The sequence below is a fragment of the Schistocerca serialis genome, chromosome 4 (genome assembly GCF_023864345.2).
Source record: "Schistocerca serialis cubense isolate TAMUIC-IGC-003099 chromosome 4, iqSchSeri2.2, whole genome shotgun sequence".
Lineage (NCBI taxonomy): Eukaryota > Metazoa > Arthropoda > Insecta > Orthoptera > Acrididae > Schistocerca > Schistocerca serialis.
Window position 1 is genome coordinate 769,760,610 of NC_064641.1, and position 24,758 is coordinate 769,785,367.

General features: G+C 46.2%; 1 protein-coding gene across 2 annotated transcripts in view; it reads right to left on the minus strand.

Annotated features, from left to right (window-relative positions):
* Positions 1-24,758, minus strand: part of LOC126474936 (luciferin sulfotransferase) — a 76,905-nt gene that overhangs the window by 33,993 nt on the left and 18,154 nt on the right. For both annotated transcript variants that reach the window (XM_050102450.1, XM_050102451.1), the window contains exon 2: positions 4,826-5,022. In XM_050102450.1, the coding sequence (XP_049958407.1) occupies positions 4,826-5,022 (197 nt within the window). The remainder of the gene's footprint in view (positions 1-4,825; positions 5,023-24,758) is intronic.

Below are 24,758 nucleotides of genomic sequence, written 5' to 3' on the forward strand. Positions count from 1 at the left end.
GGCTTCAGTACTCTATTGCAATACCTTATTTGTGCATTTTTAGCCGAGCGGTCTAAGGCGCTGCAGTTGTGGATTGTGCGGCTGGTCCCGGCGGAGTTTCGAGTCCTCCCTCGGGCATGGGTGTGTGTGTTTGTCCTTAGGATAATTTAGGTTAAGTAGTGTGTAAGCTTAGGGACTGATGACCTTAGCAGTTAAGTCCCATAAGATTTCACACACATTTGAACATTTGCATTTTTGGACAGGTAATTTTCGTTGTTTTAGTTATACCATATAACACCTTTTTCCAAACCATTTTCTTGGGTTATCTGCGTAAGAGACCGAAAAATTTTAACCTTTCCCTTAGCCCATTACTTGTTTTCAGAAATTTCGGTGCATTTTTAAAATTAGTCCAATTTCTTTTTCTTTTTCTTTTTTATTTTATTTATTTATTTATTTATTTTTGCGGAAATATTTAAGCCGATCCTAATGGCTCTTTCTTTCGAAAACATTGATTTGTATTACTGCAGATGTCACATTTTCAGAACGTGTAGCAAAGTCATCCGCAAATGCGAGGCAGTTTATTCCAATATTTTTGTTTCCCCTTCCCAGTCTTATATTCACTCAGTTTTTCATTTCTATTTTAAATCTAGACATGTGTGATATGTTATAATTGGGCTGTCAACATGTTCAGTTGAGAGGAGGCGACAGTAACAAACTATAATACCCCAGAGTCGAACACTGAGTCCACACCACACCTTGAGACGGATGGTCGCTCGTAGTTTCGTACACCGTTCAGCTCCGCCTAATGTGATCATAACATTTCAGTTCATCTACATCTAGATTTATACTCCGCAAGCCACCCAACGGTGTGTGGCGGAGGGCACTTTACGTGCCAATGTCATTACCTCCCTTTCCTGTTCCAGTCGCGTATGGTTCGCGGGAAGAACGACTGCCGGAAAGCCTCCGTGCGCGCTCGAATCTCTCTAATTTTACATTCGTGATCTCCTCGCGAGGTATAAGTAGGGGAAAGCAATATAATCGATACCTCATCCAGAAACGCACCCTCTCGATAGCTGGACAGCAAGCTACACCACAATGCAGAGCGCCTCTCTTGCAGAGTCTGCCACTTGAGTTTGCTAAACATCTCCGTAACGCTATCACGGTTACCAAATAACCCTGTGACGAAACGTGCCGCTCTTCTTTGGATCTTCTCTAACTCCTCCGTCAACCCGACCTGGTACGGATCCCACACTGATGAGCAATAATCAAGTATAGGTCGAACGAGTGTTTTGTAAGCCACCTCCTTCGTTGATGGACTACATTTTCTATGGACTCTCCCAATGAATCTCAACGTTGTACCCGCCTTACGAACAATTAATTTTATATGATCATTCCACTTCAAATCGTTCCGCACGCACACTCCCAGGTATTTTACAGAAGTAACTGCTACCAGTGTTTGTTCCGCTATCATATAATCATACAATAAAGGATCGTTCTCTCTGTGTATTCGCAACACATTACATCGGTTGCGTGACGCTCTATTTACGTCCAGCGTAAATTGTCGCATTTTCGAGTAGTGGACAGCAGACGCTTGACAATGATAATAATGATGTTGGTGGCTGTGATTGGCGATCCCGTTCGGCAAGTGACTGTCCAGCGCGCCGCAGCAGTGGGGAGCTACACACGACACGGACAGCGCGGGCACGGGCAGTCTGCAGGAAGCGGGCGCTCGGGCCGTGACCTGGCGACCTTCCGCGGGGAGGTCGATACTGAGCTAGTGTGTGTGTGTGCGTGTGTGTGTGTGTGTGTGTGTGTGTGTGTGTGTGTGTCTGGCGGCCGGCGACGGCCGTGCTGACGGCCGGGCCGACGCTTTTGGGCAGCGGAGGCCATGTGGGCGGGGGTCACCCGCTGACGCGCGGCTCGAGCACAGTGTCTCACATTCCGCTGTGACTCAAAATCACGAGCGGACAGGACAGCCACTTCCCGTAACACACTGACGTCACTGCATCGAGCTTGTATTGGTAGTGGGCACTGACAATTACTCAACCCCAGGAGACAACACACTGGTATCGTGTAGAGGTCATTTCACACTGGCTGTCACGTCACATCACGTCATGTCACCGTCAGGCTGTATTCACACTTTCCGCCACGTCACGTCATTACACATAGCCCAGTACTAAATGGCGAAAGTGAATTTTACGTTACAGTCCGTGATACAAAAGGTCGGAGTATAGTATCAGAACTGCACTACTGGCCATTAAAATTGCTACACCAAGAAGAAATGCAGATGATAATCGGGTATTTATTGGACAAATACATTATACTAGAACTGACATGTGACCACATTTTCACGCAATTCGGTCCATAGATCCTGAGAAATCAGTACCCAGAACAACCACCTCTGGCCGTAATAACGGCCTTGATACGTCTGGGCATTGAGTCAAAGAGAGCTTGGATGGCGTGTACAGGTACAGCTGCCCATGCAGCTTCAACACAATACCACAGTTCATCAAGAGTAGTGACTGGCGTATTGTGACGATCCGGTTGCTCGGCCACTATTGACCAGATGTTTTCAATTGGTGAGAGATCTGCAGAATGTGCTGGCCATGGCAGCAATCGAACATTTTCTGTGTCCAGAAAGGCCCGTACAAGACCTGCAACATGTGGTCGTGCGTTATCCTGCTGAAATGTAGGGTTTCGCAGGGATCGAATGAAGGGTAGAACCACGGGTCGTAACACATCTGAAATGTAACGTCCACTGTTCAAAGTGCCGTCAATGCCAACAAGAGGTGACCGAGACGTGTAACCAATGGCACCCCACACTATCACGCCGGGTGATACGCCAGTATGGCGATGACGAATACACGCTTCCAATGTGCGTTCACCGCGATGTCACCAAACACGGATGAGACCGTCATCATGCTGTAAACAGAGCCTGGATTCATCCGAAAAAATGACGTTTTGCCATTCGTGCACCCAGGTTCATCGTTGAGTACACCATCGCAGGCGCTCCTGTCTGTGATGCAGCGTCAAGGATAACCGCAGCCATGGTCTCCTAGCTGATAGTCCATGCTGCTGCAAACGTAGTCGAACTGTTCGTGCAGATGGTTGTTGTCTTGCAAACGTCCCCATCTGTTGAATCAGGGATCGAGACGTGGCTGCACGATCCGTTACAGCCATGCGGATAAGATACCTTTCATCTCGGCTGCTAGTGATACGAGGCAGTTGGGATCCAGCACATCGTTCCGTATTACCCTCCTGAACCCACAGATTCCATATTCTGCTAACAATCATTGGATCTCGACAAACGCGAGCAGCAATGTCGCGAAACGATAAACCGCAATCGCGATAGGCTACTATCCGACCTTTATCAAATTCGGAAACGTGATGGTACGCATATCTCCTCCTTACGCGAGGCATCAAAACAACGTTTCACCAGGCAACGCCGGTCAACTGCTGTTTGAGTATGAGAAATCGGTTGAAAACTTTCCTCATGTCAGCAGGTTGTAGGTGTCGCCACCGGCGCCAACCTTGTGTGAATGTTCTGAAAAGCTAATCATTTGCATATCACAGCATCTTCTTCCTGTCGGTTAAATTTCGCGTCTGTAGCACAATGTCTTCGTGGTGTAGCAATTTTAGTGGCCAGTAGTGTAACTTCGAAAAGCTTATTATTCGTATGTGTGGTGTCTGTTCTTTCGGACACCACGTGAAATCGACAGCTGTGATACTTATTACGTAAACTGAGGGTGAAGGGGGAGAAAGAAAAGGAAACGGAAGTAATTGATGATATCAGCTGCATCGGGACTTTGTGAGGAATCAGCGTCGACGAGTGAAAACTTTCCTCCAGACCAGAAGCCGAACCCAGGACTCCTGCTTACTTGGCAGTGGCGCTAGGTTGGAATGTGAGTCGACCCAGGAGCGTGCCGAGATAGTCCACGCATTTGAGATAAAAACTTTGTATGGCTGATGACTGTCATTTTATGTACTACAAATGCACTGTTGCAACAATAAATCTTGAGTGAACTGAAAATCTCTAAAAGGGTGTACCAATTTTTCTCCGGCAGTTTTTTGTATCTTTGATACTAGATTAGATTAAATTAATACTAGTTCCATGGTTCATGAATACGATATTTCGTAATGATGTGGAACGAGCCAAATTTTCCAATACATGACATAATTAATTTAACATAATTAAGTTAATATAACACCTTTTTTATTTTATTTTATTTTATTTTAATTTATATATAAAAATTATCTATGGAGTAGAAGGAGTTCACAAATTCTTTTAATTTCTTCTTAAATACTTGTTGGTTTTCTGTCAGACTTTTGATACTATTTGGTAAGTGACCAACGAATTTAGTGGCAGTATAATTCACCCCTTTCTGTGCCAAAGTTAGATTTAATCTTGAACAGTGAAGATCATCCTTTCTCCTAGTATTGGAGTTATGCACACTGCTATTACTTTTGAATTGGGTTTTGTTGTTAATAACAAATTTCATAAGAGAGTATATATACTGAGAAGCTACTGTGAATATCACTAGACCCTTAAATAAATGTCTGCAGGATGATCTTGGGTGGACTCCAGCTATTATTCTGATTACACGATTTTGTGCAATAAATACTTCATTCCTCAGTGATGAATTACCCCAAAATATGATGCCATATGCAAGCAATGAGTGAAAATAGGCGTAGTAAGCTAATTTATTAAGATGTTTATCACCAAAATTTGCAATGACCCTTATTGCATAAGTAACAGAACTCAAACGTTTCAGCAGATCATAGCTATATGGTTGCAGTCCTTTCACCTTCAGAAATTATATAGAAGATGGTGGTAAATGTGACGCACCTGTGCGTGGGTAGGAGACTAGCCAGACGTCGTCCGGGTAGACGGTGAGGTCGAGGATGCGGTCGGCCAGCTCTTTGAACTCTGGAGGCAGCAGCACGCGGCCCGGGTTCACTTCCAGCAGGCAGTCTGGAACGCCGAACAGCGCGTCCAGCCGTCGGCCCACATCGCCATCCAGTCGGCGGAACTCCAGCTGTGGCCTGTAACATCCCGTCCCGTAATCACAATTAGCTAATGAGGTATAAAAAATGTAAGATTGGTAAGGAATGGTGATATAGAAACTGTAATGCCACTTCCTCGGACGAGAAATAAAAATAAAAAACTAGCTCCCAATACCCCAAAGATTTCCCCCCAAGTCCCAAATTCCCAGAAGAGTGAATAAGCGAACGAAGTTCCATTTATCACTATTATTAGGACAATAACAAGTAATTAAATCAGGAATCTAAGACTTGACAATTTAGTAGTCTACGAAAGAAAGATTAAATTTCAGTAAAATTAAAATGAAAATCATAATAAATTGCAAAATTAGCGTAAATTAACATTCGCAAAGTAGAACCAACGATCCCAAAGAATACTCCGTGTGAGTACTCTTTGGGAATCGTGAGTAATGACTAAGTATAATTCAATGTATTGTTACTACGTTACGAGAGCTAGCCGAACCAGGTCATATATTTGAATGCTCGTACATGTGGGCGCGCTTAGATTGTTTTTGAGATTGAATAATTGCGATCTATTATGACGCAGTAATACGATCTTCTGACTTCAAAAATCACGGCATTAGAATTTGAACGGAGGATTTTTACCTACTAGAATAAAGTGAACTTTTAACTAGATAATTGAACTAAACATTACTTAGACAGTGATTTAGGCAACGAACACTGACAGACAATTTTCATTCATAATAGCCAGTGGTTTATGGAACTTCAGTGATAGGTCCGAAGCATATAATTTAAATCGCCCCAACACCTGGGAAAGTTTTCTTCTCAAGGCTCGGTTAGGAAGTGACTGATATTGTGCAATAAAACACCCTCTCGTGCCAAGAGGTGCATTTGTGATTTAAAACTCTATCAAATTATTGACATGAAACTCCCGAGTAATAATTACGCGCAGCGATAATATTTGACTGTAGCGCTCGGCGCTTGTGTAGACTCTTTGACTCAAATAACAAGCCCACTGTTGCGATTTGTTAGATACTTGAAATTACGACCAGCTTGTAGGGAATTTGTAGTGGATGTGACTGTATTGGTTTTATTATTAATATTTCATCATTAATCAGTTAAACATCGATTACGAACGATTAATTACGATTCTTAGCGAAGTAAATATCTCACGCACGTCGACATTTCGGTTCAGCACTGTTATTTTGTGTAGCGTCGTCTTCGTAACTTGATAACGATCTCAACACTCTACCGACTGTCGCCGAGTTTTACCCGAGGCCAAGTACAAATCAAACCAGATCATCACGAAGAAGAGGCGTTATAAAACGAAGTTTAATTCCTGTGGTAAACGTACAAGGGCGAATTTACCGAGGATCTCAGACTTTTAGGGTCACCCTGCCTCGGTGGCCAAATTCACGCGACGACTCTTGGACATATAATCGCCAGCCTCCATTTCCCCACCGGTGCCTGCAAGCTACATTGCTCCCTTATCAGCGCATGTGTCCGTTTTCTTCGTGGACTAGGCCGACCTCCCATGCGTGTGGCCCCAAGCCTAAAAGATTTCTACGGTCAATCACTGCACTTTCAATGACGGTCAGATCAATTATTGGTTAACGAGGTGGACTGCAGTATCGCGCAACCTTCATCAGCCTTACCTCCCGCCATCAGTTCGACCTACATGATATCTTAGTCGCCTGTGGAAGCTTCGTCACTCATCAGTGATTACTAGCCTTTGGTTTGATGCACATTCCCTTATGGTCCACCTGTCATCCATCGATGACACCCATCGACTGACCTCCGTCGGTGTACGTGATGTCTGGACACTGGGACGGCGAACAGTCGCCTGTTCCTCCATGCTCCTCCATCCATCGTCGAACCGTACGCTTTCATTCGCCTGGAGTATGTGTGGTTCCCTGTAGCCGAGACTCATGCTATAGGCTGCGTCAAAGTATAGACGGTAGCCTACCTTTGTGGAGATGGGGTCAAATCGCGGTTCGGCCTTTGGAGCCTCCTAAAGAATACACATGCGATGATTTAACGACGTCCACGCTTCCGGACCTAGTTCGCCAGTTACCTCCGTGGGGTTTTGCGCGGTCTCCCCACTCAGCTGGCATGGGCCTAGCGCGGTTGGCCTTACTGATGTCGGTAACACCCTCTCGCATTACTCCAAGTCCCTGGCGGGCGCAGGGCCTTGCTACAGCATTTGTTTTCCGTTTCCCCTCTCCCACACGATGGAATTTCATGACTACAAGCTTGTATCTCCTCCCTTGACCGTCGCTTCTTGTCGACTTCTGGTTAGTTGATTCTGCCCACTCCACCCTCCGCTCCATCATCGAGCCACAGGCCCCCTGCCGGCCGTAGTGGCCTAGCGGTTCTAGGCGCTTCAGTCTGGAACCGCGCGACCGCTACGGTCGCAGGTTCGAATCCTGCTTCGGACATGGATGTGTGTGATGTCCTTAGGTTAGTTAGATTTAAGTTCTAGGGGACTGATGACCTCAGAAGTTAAGTCCCATAGTGCTCAGAGCTATTTGAACCATTTTTTTGGAGGCGCCCCGTACGTGCTCATCTCCCATTGTCCCCACCTTCCGCCGCTTACAAAAACCGGTCAGTTTTCTCCATTTGCATGTTCTCACGTTAGCTGCTGATGCTGTATTGTTTTGAAAATAGTTTAAGGAAAAAAGGTCGCTAACGCACGACCATGTTGTGGAGTTCAGCTGCGAGGTAGGCGGTTCGAATCCTGGTGTTGAAAGAAATTTTCACCACCTGTTTATGGCCGGCAAGAGGAGGAAAGGTTGATGTGCGAAGTTCCTGTTCACCGGTCTTTGCGCCAATGTCATGGACTATATTCCAGACCTCTTTCCAGCGACCCTGTGGTGAGGGCATGTGACACTGTTGATGGTCCGTCCGTCCGTCCGCTAAGATCAGCGTTTCTTCTGGAACTAATCGAGAGGAGGAGGCTACGTCCCAGCCGTTCCAGCACCGACTTTCGCCCTCTGCCGCCTGTCATCATCATACAACACAGCCACCTCGTACACATACACTCCTGGAAATTGAAATAAGAACACCGTGAATTCATTGTCCCAGGAAGGGGAAACTTTATTGACACATTCCTGGGGTCAGATACATCACATGATCACACTGACAGAACCACAGGCACATAGACACAGGCAACAGAGCATGCACAATGTCGGCACTAGTACAGTGTATATCCACCTTTCGCAGCAATGCAGGCTGCTATTCTCCCATGGAGACGATCGTAGAGATGCTGGATGTAGTCCTGTGGAACGGCTTGCCATGCCATTTCCACCTGGCGCCTCAGTTGGACCAGCGTTCGTGCTGGACGTGCAGACCGCGTGAGACGACGCTTCATCCAGTCCCAAACATGCTCAATGGGGGACAGATCCGGAGATCTTGCTGGCCAGGGTAGTTGACTTACACCTTCTAGAGCACGTTGGGTGGCACGGGATACATGCGGACGTGCATTGTCCTGTTGGAACAGCAAGTTCCCTTGCCGGTCTAGGAATGGTAGAACGATGGGTTCGATGACGGTTTGGATGTACCGTGCACTATTCAGTGTCCCCTCGACGATCACCAGTGGTGTACGGCCAGTGTAGGAGATCGCTCCCCACACCATGATGCCGGGTGTTGGTCCTGTGTGCCTCGGTCGTATGCAGTCCTGATTGTGGCGCTCACCTGCACGGCGCCAAACACGCATACGACCATCATTGGCACCAAGGCAGAAGCGACTCTCATCGCTGAAGACGACACGTCTCCATTCGTCCCTCCATTCACGCCTGTCGCGACACCACTGGAGGCGGGCTGCACGATGTTGAGGCGTGAGCGGAAGACGGCCTAACGGTGTGCGGGACCATAGCCCAGCTTCATGGAGACGGTTGCGAATGGTCTTCGCCGATACCCCAGGAGCAACAGTGTCCCTAATTTGCTGGGAAGTGGCGGTGCGGTCCCCTACGGCACTGCGTAGGATCCTACGGTCTTGGCGTGCATCCGTGCGTCGCTGCGGTCCGGTCCCAGGTCGACGGGCACGTGCACCTTCCGCCGACCACTGGCGACAACATCGATGTACTGTGGAGACCTCACGCCCCACGTGTTGAGCAATTCGGCGGTACGTCCACCCGGCCTCCCGCATGCCCACTATACGCCCTCGCTCAAAGTCCGTCAACTGCACATACGGTTCACGTCCACGCTGTCGCGGCATGCTACCAGTGTTAAAGACTGCGATGGAGCTCCGTATGCCACGGCAAACTGGCTGACACTGACGGCGGCGGTGCACAAATGCTGCGCAGCTAGCGCCATTCGACGGCCAACACCGCGGTTCCTGGTGTGTCCGCTGTGCCGTGCGTGTGATCATTGCTTGTACAGCCCTCTCGCAGTGTCCGGAGCAAGTATGGTGGGTCTGACACACCGGTGTCAATGTGTTCTTTTTTCCATTTGCAGGAGTGTATAATTCCTGGACCGCGTCTGTTTGCTCGTTTTCGTGGCACGCAAAGAGGTTTCCTCTAGTCTAGAGCTAATGGGCTGGTGTTACCCCTATCCCCCTAAATGAGTAGCGGTACAAGACTGCCCCCATGACGGCTGGTATCTTCCAACATTGCAGAGAAACTACTGAGAGTCTTCATTGCGAGCACCACTTTACAGAAGCGTTTTGAGCAGGAAACGGCCATTGGAAATGCCAGCATTCCGCTCCTGATCCTCACTGGATGAAAAGCCTACAGATTAAATAATGTGGTGGATCCGTGACGTCGAGGAGTCGACCAACAACCCTTGATGGGTTGACATAGCAATTCATGGGGTCAACTTCATGTTTTAAAGTGGTTACTGCTTCGTAAGTCTGAGTTAATGGTCCTTGATGGCCAACGAGGTTACGTTTCCGGTGCTAAAAGCTTACAAAGTAGAGTTGTGCTCCATCAAAATTACAGTTCAGAAGTTTTCGTACGCTCCATAAATGACGTAGTAAATGGTAGGATTACCGGTGGTGTTGGCAGGATTAATAGGGAAAGAAACTTAAATGAAAGTACAAGATAGAAAATGAGAGCCGACGACTTCTTCTTGATTTTTTGTTTCTTTAGTTGTTTGTTTCGCACATAATTAGAACCGTACTTCATTCAGGATTAGTCCATGGTGTATTTTATATCCTTACATAACATAAACTGGATTTTGCAAGTAATAAAAATTAGTTGATCTCCTGTCTTCTCTGCTTTTATGCAAACAAAGCAATTACTTTTGATGCAAGTACAATTTACATGCACAAACATAAAAAGATATATTAATTAATGTTGTTATTTCGTACTCAACAGAACTTTCATCATGATCAAAGGCAAGAGTTTACTGTTCTTATTGATAAACGCGAATGTTGTTTATGAATAACAGTAACATGTTTTATATTAGTTTGACGAAGTATTGAAGCGATGTCTGATATATTTCTGTTTTGTTGTTTTTTTAATTTTACCTTTTTTTAGGAATTTGCCATTTCTAACGCTATATGATGAATCTGTATTGTTTTCTTTATTTTTGTAACAACATCCCTCTGTTTCACGTTACAAAGCAACCATTTTCGAATAAAACTTGAATTAAACATTGACAGTTTCAGCTGTTCTATAAACACTCGTTATTCTTAAGTAACAGACACGAGGATAGCAATATAGAACAAAACTGTTATGTAGGCTACTCAGCCCTTTATGTATCCTCACTCGGGTTTGTAGATAGTTCACCGCTTCCAGTCTTTAGGGGAATATAGTATGACACTGATACGTTAAGAAAGCGAACGTTATGAGATAACGCCCGATACGTCTGCAAACACACCTAATGGACAGATAATGCGGGTACGACCTTAACTGACAAAAGCTACCGGGCAAACTACCGTAGTCTGCGCATACTTATGGTAGTGTACGGTAGTCTACTGTAGTTTTACCACTCTTCTGTAAAACACTTGAAAGGGCGTTTCCATGCGCGGGCGCCGAATTCTGCTGAGGTTAGTTCCTGATTTTCCTGGAGTGTGTTGCGGATTAGTGAGGGAGGACTCTTTTGCTAAAAACAGATCTCAGAGCAGAGCATGGAGCCATTAGCTAGCTGGAGGTGGCATTGGATAAAAGTGACGGACTTGGCTAGGATTAGTTCGTACCAATAAATTTCATTTGTTCCCGTGCAACATTAAGTGTGGTTTTTCTGTGTGACTCTTCCCTAGTGACTTTGAACTGTATTCCTGTTCTGCTGTTGTGGTGATTATCGGCAAGAGTTACTAGTCAATAGCCGGAGGCGATGCATTGAATCGTTAGCGGTGAACATATTCCACTCCAGTGGCCGGAAGTTTCCATGAAAGTAGTCAGATAGACTATGTGATATAAAGTATCCGGACACCCCAAAAAACATGTTTTTCTTATTAGGTGCATTATGCTGCCACCTACTGCCAGGTACTCCATATCAGCGACCTCAGTAGTAAATAGACATAGTGAGAGAGCAGAATGGGGGGCTCCGCGGAACTCATGGACTTTGAACGTGGTTTGGGTGTCACTTGTGTCATTCGTCTGTACGCGAGATTTCCACATTCATAAACATCCCTAGGTCCACTGTTTACGATGTAATAGTGTAGTGGAAACGTGAAGGGACACGTACAGCACAAAAGCGTGCAGGCCGACCTCGTCTGTTGACTGACAGAGACCGCCGACAGTTGAAGAGGGTCGTAACGTGTAGTAGACAGACATCTATCTTAATCATCACTCAGGAATTCCAAACTGCGTCAGGATCCACTGCAAGTACTATGTCAGTTAGGCGGGAGGTGAGAAAACTTGGATTTCATGGTCGAGCGGCTGCTCATAAGCCACACATCACACCGGTAAACGCCAAACGACGCTTCGCTTGGTGTAAGGAGCGTAAACATTGGGCGGTTGAACAGTGTAAAAACGTTGTGTGGAGTGACGAATCACGGTACACAATGTGGCAATTCGATGACAAGGTGTGAGTATGGTGAACGCCCGTGAACGTCATCTGCCACCTTGTGTAGTGCCAAGAGTAAAATTCGGAGTCGGTGGTGTTATGGTGTGGTCGTGCTTTTCATGGAAGGGGCCTGCACCCCGTGTTGTTTTGATTGGCACTATCACAGCACAGGCCTAAATCGATGTTTTAGGCACCTTCCTGCTTCCCAGTGTTGAAGAGCAATTCGGGGATGGGGATTGCATCCTTCAACACGATCTAGCACCTGTTCATAACGCACAGAGTCCTCACCTGAATCCTATAGAACGCCTTTGGGATGTTTTGGAACGCCGTCTTGGTACCAGGCCTCACCGACCGACATCGATATCTCTCCTCAGTGCAGCACTCCGTGAAGAATGGGCTGATATCCCCCCAAGAAACGTTCCAGCACATGATTGAAATTATGCCTGCGAGAGTGGAAGCTGTCATCAAGGCTAAGGGTGGGCCAACACCATATTGAATTCCAGCATTACCGATGGAGGACGGCATGAACTTGTAAGTCATTTTCAGCCAGGTGTCCGGATGCTTTTGATCACATAGTGTAGCTATAGGGCTTTTAATGGTTGATATTGTTGTTGTTGTTGTGGTCTTCAGTCCTGAGACTGGTTTGATGCAGCTCTCCATGCTACTCTATCCTGTGCAAGCTTTTTCATCTCCCAGTACCTACTGCAACCTACATCCTTCTGAATCTGCTTTGTGTATTCATCTCTTGGTCTCCCTCTACGATTTTTACCCTCCACGCTGCCCTCCAATACTAAATTGGTGATCCCTTGATGCCTCAGAACATGTCCTACCAGCCGATCCCTTCTTCTGGTCAAGTTGTGCCACAAACTTCTCTTCTCCCCAATCCTATTCAATACTTCCTCATTAGTTATGTGATCTACCCATCTAATCTTCAGCATTCTTCTGTAGCACCACATTTCGAAAGCTTCTATTCTCTTCTTGTCCAAACTGGTTATCGTCCATGTTTCACTTCCATACATGGCTACACTCCATACGAATACTTTCAGAAATGACTTCCTGACACTTAAATCAATACTGGATGTTAACAAATTTCTCTTCTTCAGAAACGCTTTCCTTGCCATTGCCAGCCTACATTTTATATCCTCTATTGATATTAGAGTTGTGAAAAGTTTAACACTGTCTCGCGGGTCAAAGCGAGGTCAAAACTAACAGTATGTCGGGAGGAAGGGAACCAGAAGCATATTCCACTAGAAAATGAGAGTATATTGTGTTTCCGCAGTGTGCTGAACAGTTACCAGTTTGGTTTACATCTAGAAAAGACTGTGAATTATACCAGTTCTACAGACGCTATTAGGGATAGCGAATGTTAACAGTTATTGTGTGTACTAAAAGACTGATCTGTGAACAGAGCGCCATAATTAATCTATTTAATGTGTTGGCTAAAATTACAACATTTAAAAGTGAAAGTTAGGAGAGCGACATTCGCCTGTGAAATAAATCGTTAATCGGTCATCCATTGTTGAACGTACACAAACCTGCCATTGCATATTATGCCGGCATATTCTAGTCCTTTGTCTTCTCTAAAATAGTTGTGAAGTTTAACTATGAGAGTTCCATGGCTAGATGACACGTCTGAACTTCGGTGGGAATTTATTTGGTGTTTCCTTTTTCTTCACAAATTAATTTGTATTGACAAATACATCTTGTCCTGTTCCCGCGAATTATCAAACATTTGCGACGTGACGTGCCATCAGACACTTTCTGCAACTGGGCAGCGTCCAGGTGACGCAAGAAAACATTTCAGCGGTTCATCTCGGTTGTCAGACACTGTTTTGTAAATCAGTGAGTATAATTTCATTGCAGACTCTCGCATAGGCGCAATACAAAGAACAGTAAAACTCAAATCAATTGACCAAAAGAGTTTTAATATATTTTCTTTTCGGATGAGCTTAAAATCTTCAAAAAATGGTTCAAATGGCTCTGAGCACTATGGGACTCAACTGCTGAGGTCATTAGTCCCCTAGAACTTAGAACTAGTTAAACCTAACAAACCTAAGGACATCACAAAGATCCATGCCCGAGGCAGGATTCGAACCTGCGACCGTAGCGGTCTTGCGGTTCCAGACTGCAGCGCCTTTAACCGCACGGCCACTTCGGCCGGCTGCTTAAAATCTTCCCACTAATGAAAATTGTTATCGCGCGGTTTACGTGAATTGTGAAAACATACGCACTAAACTGCAAAATAGCGCACTGAACTGCTGACACATGTATCTGACTTTATAATTGTGGAGTTGTTTATTTCTCCAACACCGTTCATTTGCAATAGCTCAGATTCACTTTCATTCAATGAAAACATGGTTAAAGCCATTCAGTTCCACAGAATATGACAGAAGTTTCATAACAGACACTTTGCGGTACTGTCTCTTTGAGTTTTAAATCTTATACAGAAGTGATTCGCCAGCATTGCCTCCGACCTCATCGTTCTGTGATGAAGTGTTGACGTCTATCACCTTGTGCTTTCTCACGACGGTAGCATTCGAACAATCGATCAGCGTCGTAGGCTGCAAGGTACGAGTACACTATCCCAAGCGCCGATCGTAACAACCTGCCCTTCGTCGAAGTTTCAGTCTCGCGGTGGGCAGTGGTCATAATGTTTTGACTCGTCAGTGTATGTCCAAGGGGGCAGTGAAGAGACGTTTCTGCGAGCACAGAAGAACAGAAAGAATATGCCTTATGGATAATTACCTGGTTGCAAATGAGAAAAAGTGCTAAGGACGGAGCATAATCCACTAGCAATATAGTGTTAGAATCAGTTAAGTTTTGAAATTGTTCACTACTACGCTTTGCGAGATAAAACGAATTATTCTTCAATTATGCAAGGTATTTATGACGCTACGGCATTGATCTCGCTGTTTTCGCGACGCAGTTCCCTGGGAACGACATCGTAACACGAGCCTCGCGATCCATTACGGTGACGTTGCGACACATTACCACAAAACATGAAGGTGTAAAAGCGTTGCTGCTTATGCAGTGGCACGACACGGCTGAGGGTTCTCCACCAACTCTTAAGTGTTTGCTCTGATGTCATTTTGCAGATTAACGTGGTCTCTGAAGAAGACATGGAATCCGATTCTCACACGAATAATAATTCATGCAGTCATTGACCAACTAAATTGATTTTCACTACGCAGTTTAATTACGCTAACCTGTTTCGTGTTTCCTCTATAAGCCAGCATAAGTGAGCAGACTCGAAAATGCCTGGATAACAGTATTACAATTCATCCCTAAAAACGTACTTTTCGAAAATAAATTCACTTCTTTCAATAATATTCGTATAAAGTATACTCGTCAGAATGCATCTTTTCTGTCATTTTGCGTTTGCCAGCTTTGTACAGCTAAATTACATGTATATTTTTGCCGCGCGTAGTGGCCGCACGGTTTAAGGCGCGGTGTCATGGATCGCGCGCGCCTCCCGCCGGTGGTTCGAGTCCTCCCTCGGGCACGTGCGTGTTTGTCCTTAGGATAATTTAGGTTAAGTAGTGTGCAAGCTTAGGGACTGATGACCTTAGCTGTTAAGTCCCATAAGATTTCACACACATTTGAACATTTTTAAATATCTTTTTCTATTTTCCGGGAACTTTCATTGCTTTCAATATTGGCATCTTAATGTCTGGTACATATAGCATACTTTCTTCTACGTCATGGATCGTTTCACAAATTGGTGACACTGACAAGGCGGAGAGCCGATCCATTCGCCATATTCTGTTCGTACGCTCTAGGTCCTTCATAACGAACAATAGACCTTAGCGACTTCTGGCAGTTTTTCTGAGGACCCAAACGAAATTACGAAGTGATTTCATAGCCAAGTCTACGAACAATTCCTTTATCAACGTTTGAGAAGAAAAGACTGTTTTATTGCTCACGCAGTTCTGCGTACCAATGAAACCAAATATAAAAGCTACAAATACGCTGCGGTGATAAAAGTCTTGGGATAGCGGTATATATATATACACTCCTGGAAATGGAAAAAAGAACACATTGACACCGGCGTGTCAGACCCACCATACTTGCTCCGGACACTGCGAGAGGGCTGTACAAGCAATGATCGCACGCACGGCACAGCGGACACACCAGGGACCGTGGTGTTGGCCGTCGAATGGCGCTAGCTGCGCAGCATTTGTGCACCGCCGCCGTCAGTGTCAGCCAGTTTGCCGTGGCATACGGAGCTCCATCGCAGACTTTAACACTGGTAGCATGCCGCGACAGCGTGGACGTGAACCGTATGTGCAGTTGACGGACTTTGAGCGAGGGCGTATAGTGCGCATGCGGGAGGCCGGGTGGGCGTACCGCCGAATTGCTCAACACGTGGGGCGTGAGGTCTCCACAGTACATCGATGTTGTCGCCAGTGGTCGGCGGAAGGTGCACGTGCCCGTTGACCTGGGACCGGACCGCAGCGACTCACGGATGCACGCCAAGACCGTAGGATCCTACGCAGTGCCGTGGGGGACCGCACCGCCACTTCCCAGCAAATTAGGGACACTGTTGCTCCTGGGGTATCGGCGAAGACCATTCGCAACCGTCTCCATAAAGCTGGGCTACGGTCCCGCACACCGTTAGGCCGTCTTCCGCTCACGCCCCAACATCGTGCAGCCCGCCTCCAGTGGTGTCGCGACAGGCGTGAATGGAGGGACGAATGGAGACGTGTCGTCTTCAGCGATGAGAGTCGCTTCTGCCTTGGTGCCAATGATGGTCGTATGCGTGTTTGGCGCCGTGCAGGTGAGCGCCACAATCACGACTGCATACGACCGAGGCACACAGGGCCAACACCCGGCATCATGGTGTGGGGAGCGATCTCCTACACTGGCCGTACACCACTGGTGATCGTCGAGGGGACACTGAATAGTGCACGGTACATCCAAACCGTCATCGAACCCATCGTTCTACCATTCCTAGACCGGCAAGGGAACTTGCTGTTCCAACAGGACAATGCACGTCCGCATGTATCCCGTGCCACCCAACGTGCTCTAGAAGGTGTAAGTCAACTACCCTGGCCAGCAAGATCTCCGGATCTGTCCCCCATTGAGCATGTTTGGGACTGGATGAAGCGTCGTCTCACGCGGTCTGCACGTCCAGCACGAACGCTGGTCCAACTGAGGCGCCAGGTGGAAATGGCATGGCAAGCCGTTCCACAGGACTACATCCAGCATCTCTACGATCGTCTCCATGGGAGAATAGCAGCCTGCATTGCTGCGAAAGGTGGATATACACTATACTAGTGCCGACATTGTGCATGCTCTGTTGCCTGTGTCTATGTGGCTGTGGTTCTGTCAGTGTGATCATGTGATGTATCTGACCCCAGGAATGTGTCAATAAAGTTTCCCCTTCCTGGGACAATGAATTCACGGTGTTCTTATTTCAATTTCCAGGAGTGTACATATGGCGGTAGTATCGCGTACACAAGGTATAAAATGGCAGTGCATTGGCGGAGCTGTCGTCATTTGTACTCAAGCGATTCATGTGAAAGGTTTCCGACCTGATTATGGCCGCACGACGGGGGCTGACATACTTTTACTGTGGAAAGGTAGTTGGAGCTAGACATTCCATTTCGAAAATCGTTAGGGAAGTCAATATTTCGAGATCCACAGTGTCAATAGTGTGCCGCGAATACCAAATTTCAGTCACTGCCTCTCACCACTGACAACGCAGTGGCCGGAAACCTTCACTTAACGACAGAGAGCAGCGGCGTTTGTGTAGAGTTGTCAGTTCTAACAGACAAACAACACTGCGTGAAATAATCGCAGAAATAAATTTGGGACGTACGACTAACGTATAGGATAGTGCGGCGAAACTTGGCGTTAATGGGCTACGGCAGCAGAAGACCGACGCGGATGCCTATGAACAGCACGACATCGCCTGTGGCGCCTCTTCTGGGTATGACCATGACAGTTTAACCCTAGACTAGTGGACAACAGTGACATAGAAAAATCCCAATTTGAGTTAGTAAGTGATGATGGTAGGGTTCGAGAGCGACCGACGCAGATCCCAAGGAGCCATGGACCCGAGTTGTCGATACAGCACTGTGCAAGCTGATGGTGGCTCCATAATGGTTGGGCTGTGTTTACATGGAATGGTCTGAGTCCTCTGGTCCAGCTGAACCGATCATTGACTACTTGGAGACCATTTGCAGCTATTGATGGACTTCATGTTCCCAAACAACGATGGAATTTTTATGGATAACGATGTGCCATATCACCGGGCTACAATCGTTTGCGATTGGTTTGAAGAACTTTCTGGATAATTCGAGCAAATGATTTTGCTATCCAGATCGCCCAAAATGAATCCCATCGAATATTTATGGGTCATTATCGAGAGGTCAGTTCGTGTACAAAATCGTGCATCGGCAACACTTTCGCAATTATGAACGGCTACAGGGATAGAACAGTTCCTTATTTCTGCAGAGGACTTCCAACGACCATGAGTCCATGCCACGTCGAGTTTCTGTACTACGCCGGGCAACAGGAGGTCCGACACGATGTTAAGAGGCATCTCATGAATTTTGTCACTTCATTGTAATCTCCTTTGTCTCAAGGCACCATATTTTCTGCTCAAGAGGACCACATCATAAGATGAAAGGATAATTAAATCAAGACCCTAAGCTATCGACAGGCGTTAATATACATCAACTGGGATAGTTGAAAATATGTGCCCCGATCGGGACTCGAACCCGGGATCTCCTGCTTACATGGCAGACACTCTATCCATCTGAACCACAGAGGATTGTGCGACTGCACGGATTTATCCCTTGCACGCTCCCCGTGAGACCCACATTCCCAACTTAATGTCCACACACTACACTCGTAGTGCCCCTTCCATTATACCCATTACTCGCGGCAGACAATCTTACCGAGTCCCGTAAGAGTTCGGGAAATGCGTGTGCATCCAGCACAGAAGAAGAAGGTCAATGGCCAGTTAGCCTTAACTATATATGAAGATGGTATCTGTTCTTTCAGACATGTCAGAAAGAACAGATATCATCTTCATCTACATGTCATAAGAGTTTTTCTTCCAGTTACCACTTAATTGCGAGGTAACAATGCAGTTAAAGGAATTTGGTTCATAGTTATTTGAATGCTCTTGGGCTACACAAAGTCCTGGAAAAGCAACTGAGGTAGCCGCTGAACTAAAAATCCACGATAGAATAAAAACGGAAGAAAGAAAACGGAAGAAAGATGCAATGCGAAGTTCGTCTGATCAGGGATTGTAACTGCAGCACAGTGCCTGCTTAAATAGGCAGCTGGTGCAATGTTAATTCTCGTTATGTAAATATACGAGCGGCTTGTCTCCTACGCTGAAGTGGGCACCCTCTATTCGAAGGTAGCTGGTGCAAAACTTAATGGTGGTAGCCATTCCGTTTCCAGTAATTTTGCGTCAGTGGTGTCTTGATTGTTCGCCAGCAGTCCTAGTTGAAACGCCACAGCTCTCATATGTGGTATGGGGTGAACTCAAAAGGCGTATTTAATCTCGAAATATCTCGTATCAGCCGAATATTAACACTACTGGCTTAGATGTTGTTTTTCAAAAGAAATGGACAGTGTTTCGGCACCACGCCCTGCACTCCATTCTCCGGTTCCCGTAACCAGTAACAACGAAACCGCAACAGGATATCGTACAAGACGGGTATATTTCACAGTCATCTGCTGCTAAAGCTGGTACTCCGGACACTGTTGAGAACTGGCCAAGAAAGGCGCTAATATGCGCCACTGCCGAAGGTCTACCAGTTCGACGGCTGAACAGCCTTCAGCGTCTCGCCGCAATTCATACCATTCGAGCTTGACTCTACTGTGGATGTGGTTAAGCACTGAGACCCACTGATTCGTAATAGAAACTATAATAAAAAATGCTGACACCCATGACCGTAGCTAACTCAATAAGGGCAACGACTCGAGAGATTTATTATTTTTTTAAGTAGGCATTGATATGACAATAACATTACCGTCTCACACGTTTTACTATTTAACGATATTGTTTACACTTTACAGCATTTATTCACAGAATTATCATATTGCGACCACACTAAAAAATGAATAAAAAAAACAGCCTTGCCTGAGTCAACCACTGTCATATCTCAAAACCTTCTGCAGTATTAAAGTTCGATATTAGTTTTAAAATCCTAACGTTCTCGGTGGACAGAATCGATGCGATGTTGTTAAGTCCCTTGCATCCCAAGTCTAGCAACAGGTCAAGTAGTTCCCTCCTTCCGTCGTTAATGTCGTCTTGCTCTCCGCACTCACAAAATTGCGAGTGCGCCTTCCCGACTCGGTGCAAATGTTGTTTAAGGATTCTACAACTGAATTTTAGGCATGCCACGTTTTGCAGTTTCATCTGTATCATGACGTTGATAAAATAATTAAAACCGTGTTACTTAATTGTAAATGGTCGTACATATAACGTTAGTAGACCGTACACGAAGTCAAAAACTAAGCTGCAAAATACGGATAAAATTTAAAAAATAAATAAATAATTTGGAAGAATACTGAAGCATGTTCCAGGCAAAGTTGTCGAAACTTTTTATAACGCAGTTGTGGTCAGTGTAATGCCGAGTATCAACTACCTCCACGTCAGATTGTAGCACTGAATCTTGTCATTATAATTTGAACGATACACCACGTCATATTGACAGCTATTACTGAACTAAGTGCAGCTGACCTAATAACAGCGTTTCACTGTCAGTTTCCGTGAGGAAACTGACCAAACCATTGCTTCTGCATCAGTGGTGTACCAAAGATGTCTTAAGCTAATGAGTGTCCACAGAAATTCATCTAGGGGGGCAAGACATTAAAATTGCTGTTTTCAAGATAAATTAGTCTGTCACTTCCGACACATGTCATGTCACAACAACCAAATTTTATAGGTGCTTATCATATCCCACAGTACTGATGGTTCCCTACTCACTTCCAGAAGTGTGTGAGAGCTCTGTAAAAATTAAACACTTTGTACTCGAGATTTGTCAGAGGGTTGTAACCCGTTTTCCCTCCGGGAAAGCAACTGCCAGGGCTGCTCTCGGGGTTGGAATCTCGATTGATGAAGTTTCCTCATCTCTCCGTCACTGTTCTGGTTATCACCACTACAGCCAGTCATCGTCTTTGCTGCCAGTCATCGACACCCTTCATCTTCGCTATCAATCATCGCCAGCCATCACCTTCGTCTGCCTGCCATTGACAGCCATCATCTTTGCTGGCAGTCATTTGCAACCACCATCTTTCACTGCCAGTCATCGCTGGCCGTCATGTACGCTGCCAGCAATCGCCAACCATCATCCTCATTACCAGTCTTCACAACCTGTCATCTTCACTACCGGTCATTGCCTCCACCAGCAAGTCACCATCTTTACCACTGTTTCATTGCTTGCCTGTCGTCACTGTCGCCAAGGTCCTTTCGCCTTCTAGCTTCAGTGTTACTGCGTTCATCATCTACAATATAACAACCTACGGCTACTTCGTCCACAGATATCTACTCGCAACCACACTCGACTCCCACCTTCACTTACTCCTTTACCTCCTATTCGCTATACCAACCTGCTCTCCCCACTTTTCCACCTTCCCTGCCACTCAAATGGTTCCATGCGTCTTCCAGCTTCAACATACCGCAACCTCAATCTTACCAAACTCATGCAAAATGCGCTGCAGCCCCATTGCCACTAACGCTGCCTCCGTTGCCGTAGTTACCACCGACGCCTCCGCTGCTACCACCACCACCACCACCACTACTATCATCACAGTAACTGCATCCAACAGCAGCTTCACAAGCCCTTACTGTTGCTCCACTGCCACTACCATCATTTTACACCAAGGTCCAGAAATGGAAACACCAGACACACCCAGTCCAACCACAACCAAACCCACACCAACTTAATATGCAGCAGCTGTGACCACACCAAACGGTTTTTGCGGCAATCGTTTCGTGTTTCCCTAAACGCAGTCTCAGACCTCTGCCTGGGCTGGTCTCGTCAGTTCTCTTGACTATTAGTATTTCTCTATATCTCGGCGCACTCCCTCTTCATTAAGGGGTAGCATCGTTCGGTATTTGTTCTTACTCTGCACTATTTCATTATTATTGTGTCTCGACCTGCAGCAGGACTAGTTCTCGCCAATTTTCAACATTGTCAGTGAGCGGTAATCGTTATTCAAGTGTAACAGGCTGCACCTCGTTTAACGTTTTGCCGGGAAGCGGTATACACTGATCAGCCAGAACATTATGACTACTGACATACTGTCGATATAAACCTGTCTAGGTGACAGCAGAGTAACCTGACGAGAAATGACTGCTAGTCACACACACGCACGGTACATGAACGTGCTGCCCGTGTGTAGCATAGGGAAGGCGCGCGATCTTTCTGAGTTTGCCCGAGCGCAGATTGTGATCGCCCGAAGGCTCGTCACGATCATTTCTGAAACTGTACGATTTGTTGGGTGTTCGAGGAGTGATGTGGTGAGTGCCTTCAACACGTGGCGAAACGAAGGTGAACCACGTCCAGACTCCGTGAGGTTGGGCGGCCGCGCCTGGATACAGACGTCGGACATCACAGGCTCGGCAGACTAGTAAATATCACTGACCTCAATTTGTCTTAGGATTTTGGAGCACATACTGTACTCAAACATTATGAATCAACTTGGACAAAATGACTTATTGATTCATAACCAATACGGATTCAGAAAATATCGTTCTTGTGCAACACAGCTAACTCTTTATTTCCAATGAGTGCTGTCGACATGGGATCTCAGATCGATTCCATATTCCTACATTTCCAGAAGGCTTTTGATACCGTTCCTTTCAAGCGACTGTTAATGAAATTGAGTGAATATGGAGTATCGTCCCAGTTGTGTGACTGAATTCGTGATTTCCTCTCAGAGAGGTCACAGTTCGTAGTGATAGACGGTAAATCATCGAGTAGAACAGAAGTGATATCTGGCGTTCCGCAAAGTAGTGTCATAGGCCCTCTGCTGTTCCTGATTTACATAAATGATCTAGGTGATAATCTGAGCAGCCCCCTTAGATCGTCTGCAGATGACACTGTAATTTACCGTCTAGTAAAATCATCAGACGATCAATTCCAATTACAAAATGATCTAGGGAGAATTTCTGTATGGTGCGAAAAGTGGCAATTGGCGCTAAACAAAGAAATGTGCGAGGTCATCCACACGGGTACTAAAAGAAATCCGATAAATTCTGGGTATTCGATAAATCGCACAAATCTAAGGGCTGTCAACACGACTAAGTACCTAGGAATTACAACTACGAGCAACTTAAATTGGAAAGACCACATAGATAATATTGCTGGGAAGGCGAAACAAAGACTGCGCTTTGTTAACAGAACACTTAGAAGAAGCGACAAACCCACTAAAGAGACAGCCTACATTACACTTGTCCATCCTCTGCTGAAATATTGCTGAGCGGTGTGGAATCCTTACCAGGTAGGATTGACGGAGGACATCGCAAAAGTGCAGAGAAGGGCAGCTTGTTTCGTGTTCTCGTGCAATAGGGGTGAGAGTGTCACTGATATGACACGCGAGTTGGGGTGGCAGTCACTGAAACAAAGGCGGTTTTCTTTGCGGCCAGATCTATTTACGAAATTTCGTTCACCAACTTTCTCTTCCGAATGTGAAAATATTTTGTTGACACCCAATTGCGTAGGGAGAAGTGATCATCATAATAAAATAAGAGAAATCAGAGATCGAACGAAAAGATTTAGGTGTTCCTTTCTCCCACGCGCCATTCGAGAGTGAAATGGTAGAGAAGTAGTATGAAAATGGTTCGAAGAACCCTCTGCCAGGCACTTAGGTGCGAATTGCAGAGTAACCATGCAGATGTAGATGTAGATGTAAAACAGGATGTCGAAACTAACATCAGACTTTAAGGCTGGTCAGAGTACAAGTGTGTCTGAACACACAGTGCACCTTACACTCCTTACTGTAGGTCTCCGCCATCGACGAGCCATGGATGTGCCAATATTGCAACTACGACTGAAATAGGCACGTGGCCATCGGTACTGGACGTTGACGCAGTGGTACAGCGTTGCATGGTATGATTAATCCAGATATATTCGTCATGAAGCCGATGGGAGGGCTCGAATCCGTCGTCTTCCAGGGGAGCTGCTCCTTGGCATCTTTACTGAGGAAAGGAGACAAGCTGGCAACGGCTTCATTACGCTCTGGGGAACATTCACGTGGCCTTTCATGGATCCAGTGGAGCTAGTGCGAGGTACGATGATGGCCGAGGAGCATTGTTGCTGACTACGCACACCCCGTCATGACCATCCTGTTTCCGGACCAGTGGGATTTTTCAGCAAGATAATGCTCCATATCACAAGGCCAGGGTGTGATGAAGTGGTTCAAGGAACACAGTGGCGACTTCCAGTTGATGTGCTGGTCCCGCAACTCGCCAGATCTGAACCCGATCGAACAAATCTGGGATGTGACTGAACGCGGCGTCAGAGCTCAACGCCCCCCTCCACATCCCCCAAATTTTCGGGGATTAGGAGACTTTTGTGTGCAGTTGTGGTAAACTCCCTCCAGCGACCTAGCAAAGCCTCATTGCATTCGTTGGCGCTGTTATCCGTGGCAAAGGTGGACATACCGGCTGTTGGTTCAAAAATGGCTCTGAGCACTGTGAACTCAGCTGCTGTGGTCATCAGTCCCCTAGAGCTTAGAACTATTTAAACCTAACTAACCGCCGGCCGGTGTGGGCGAGTGGTTCTAGGCGCTTCAGCCTGGAACCGCGCGACCGCTACGGTCGCTGGTTCGAATCCTGCCTCGGGCATGGATGTGTG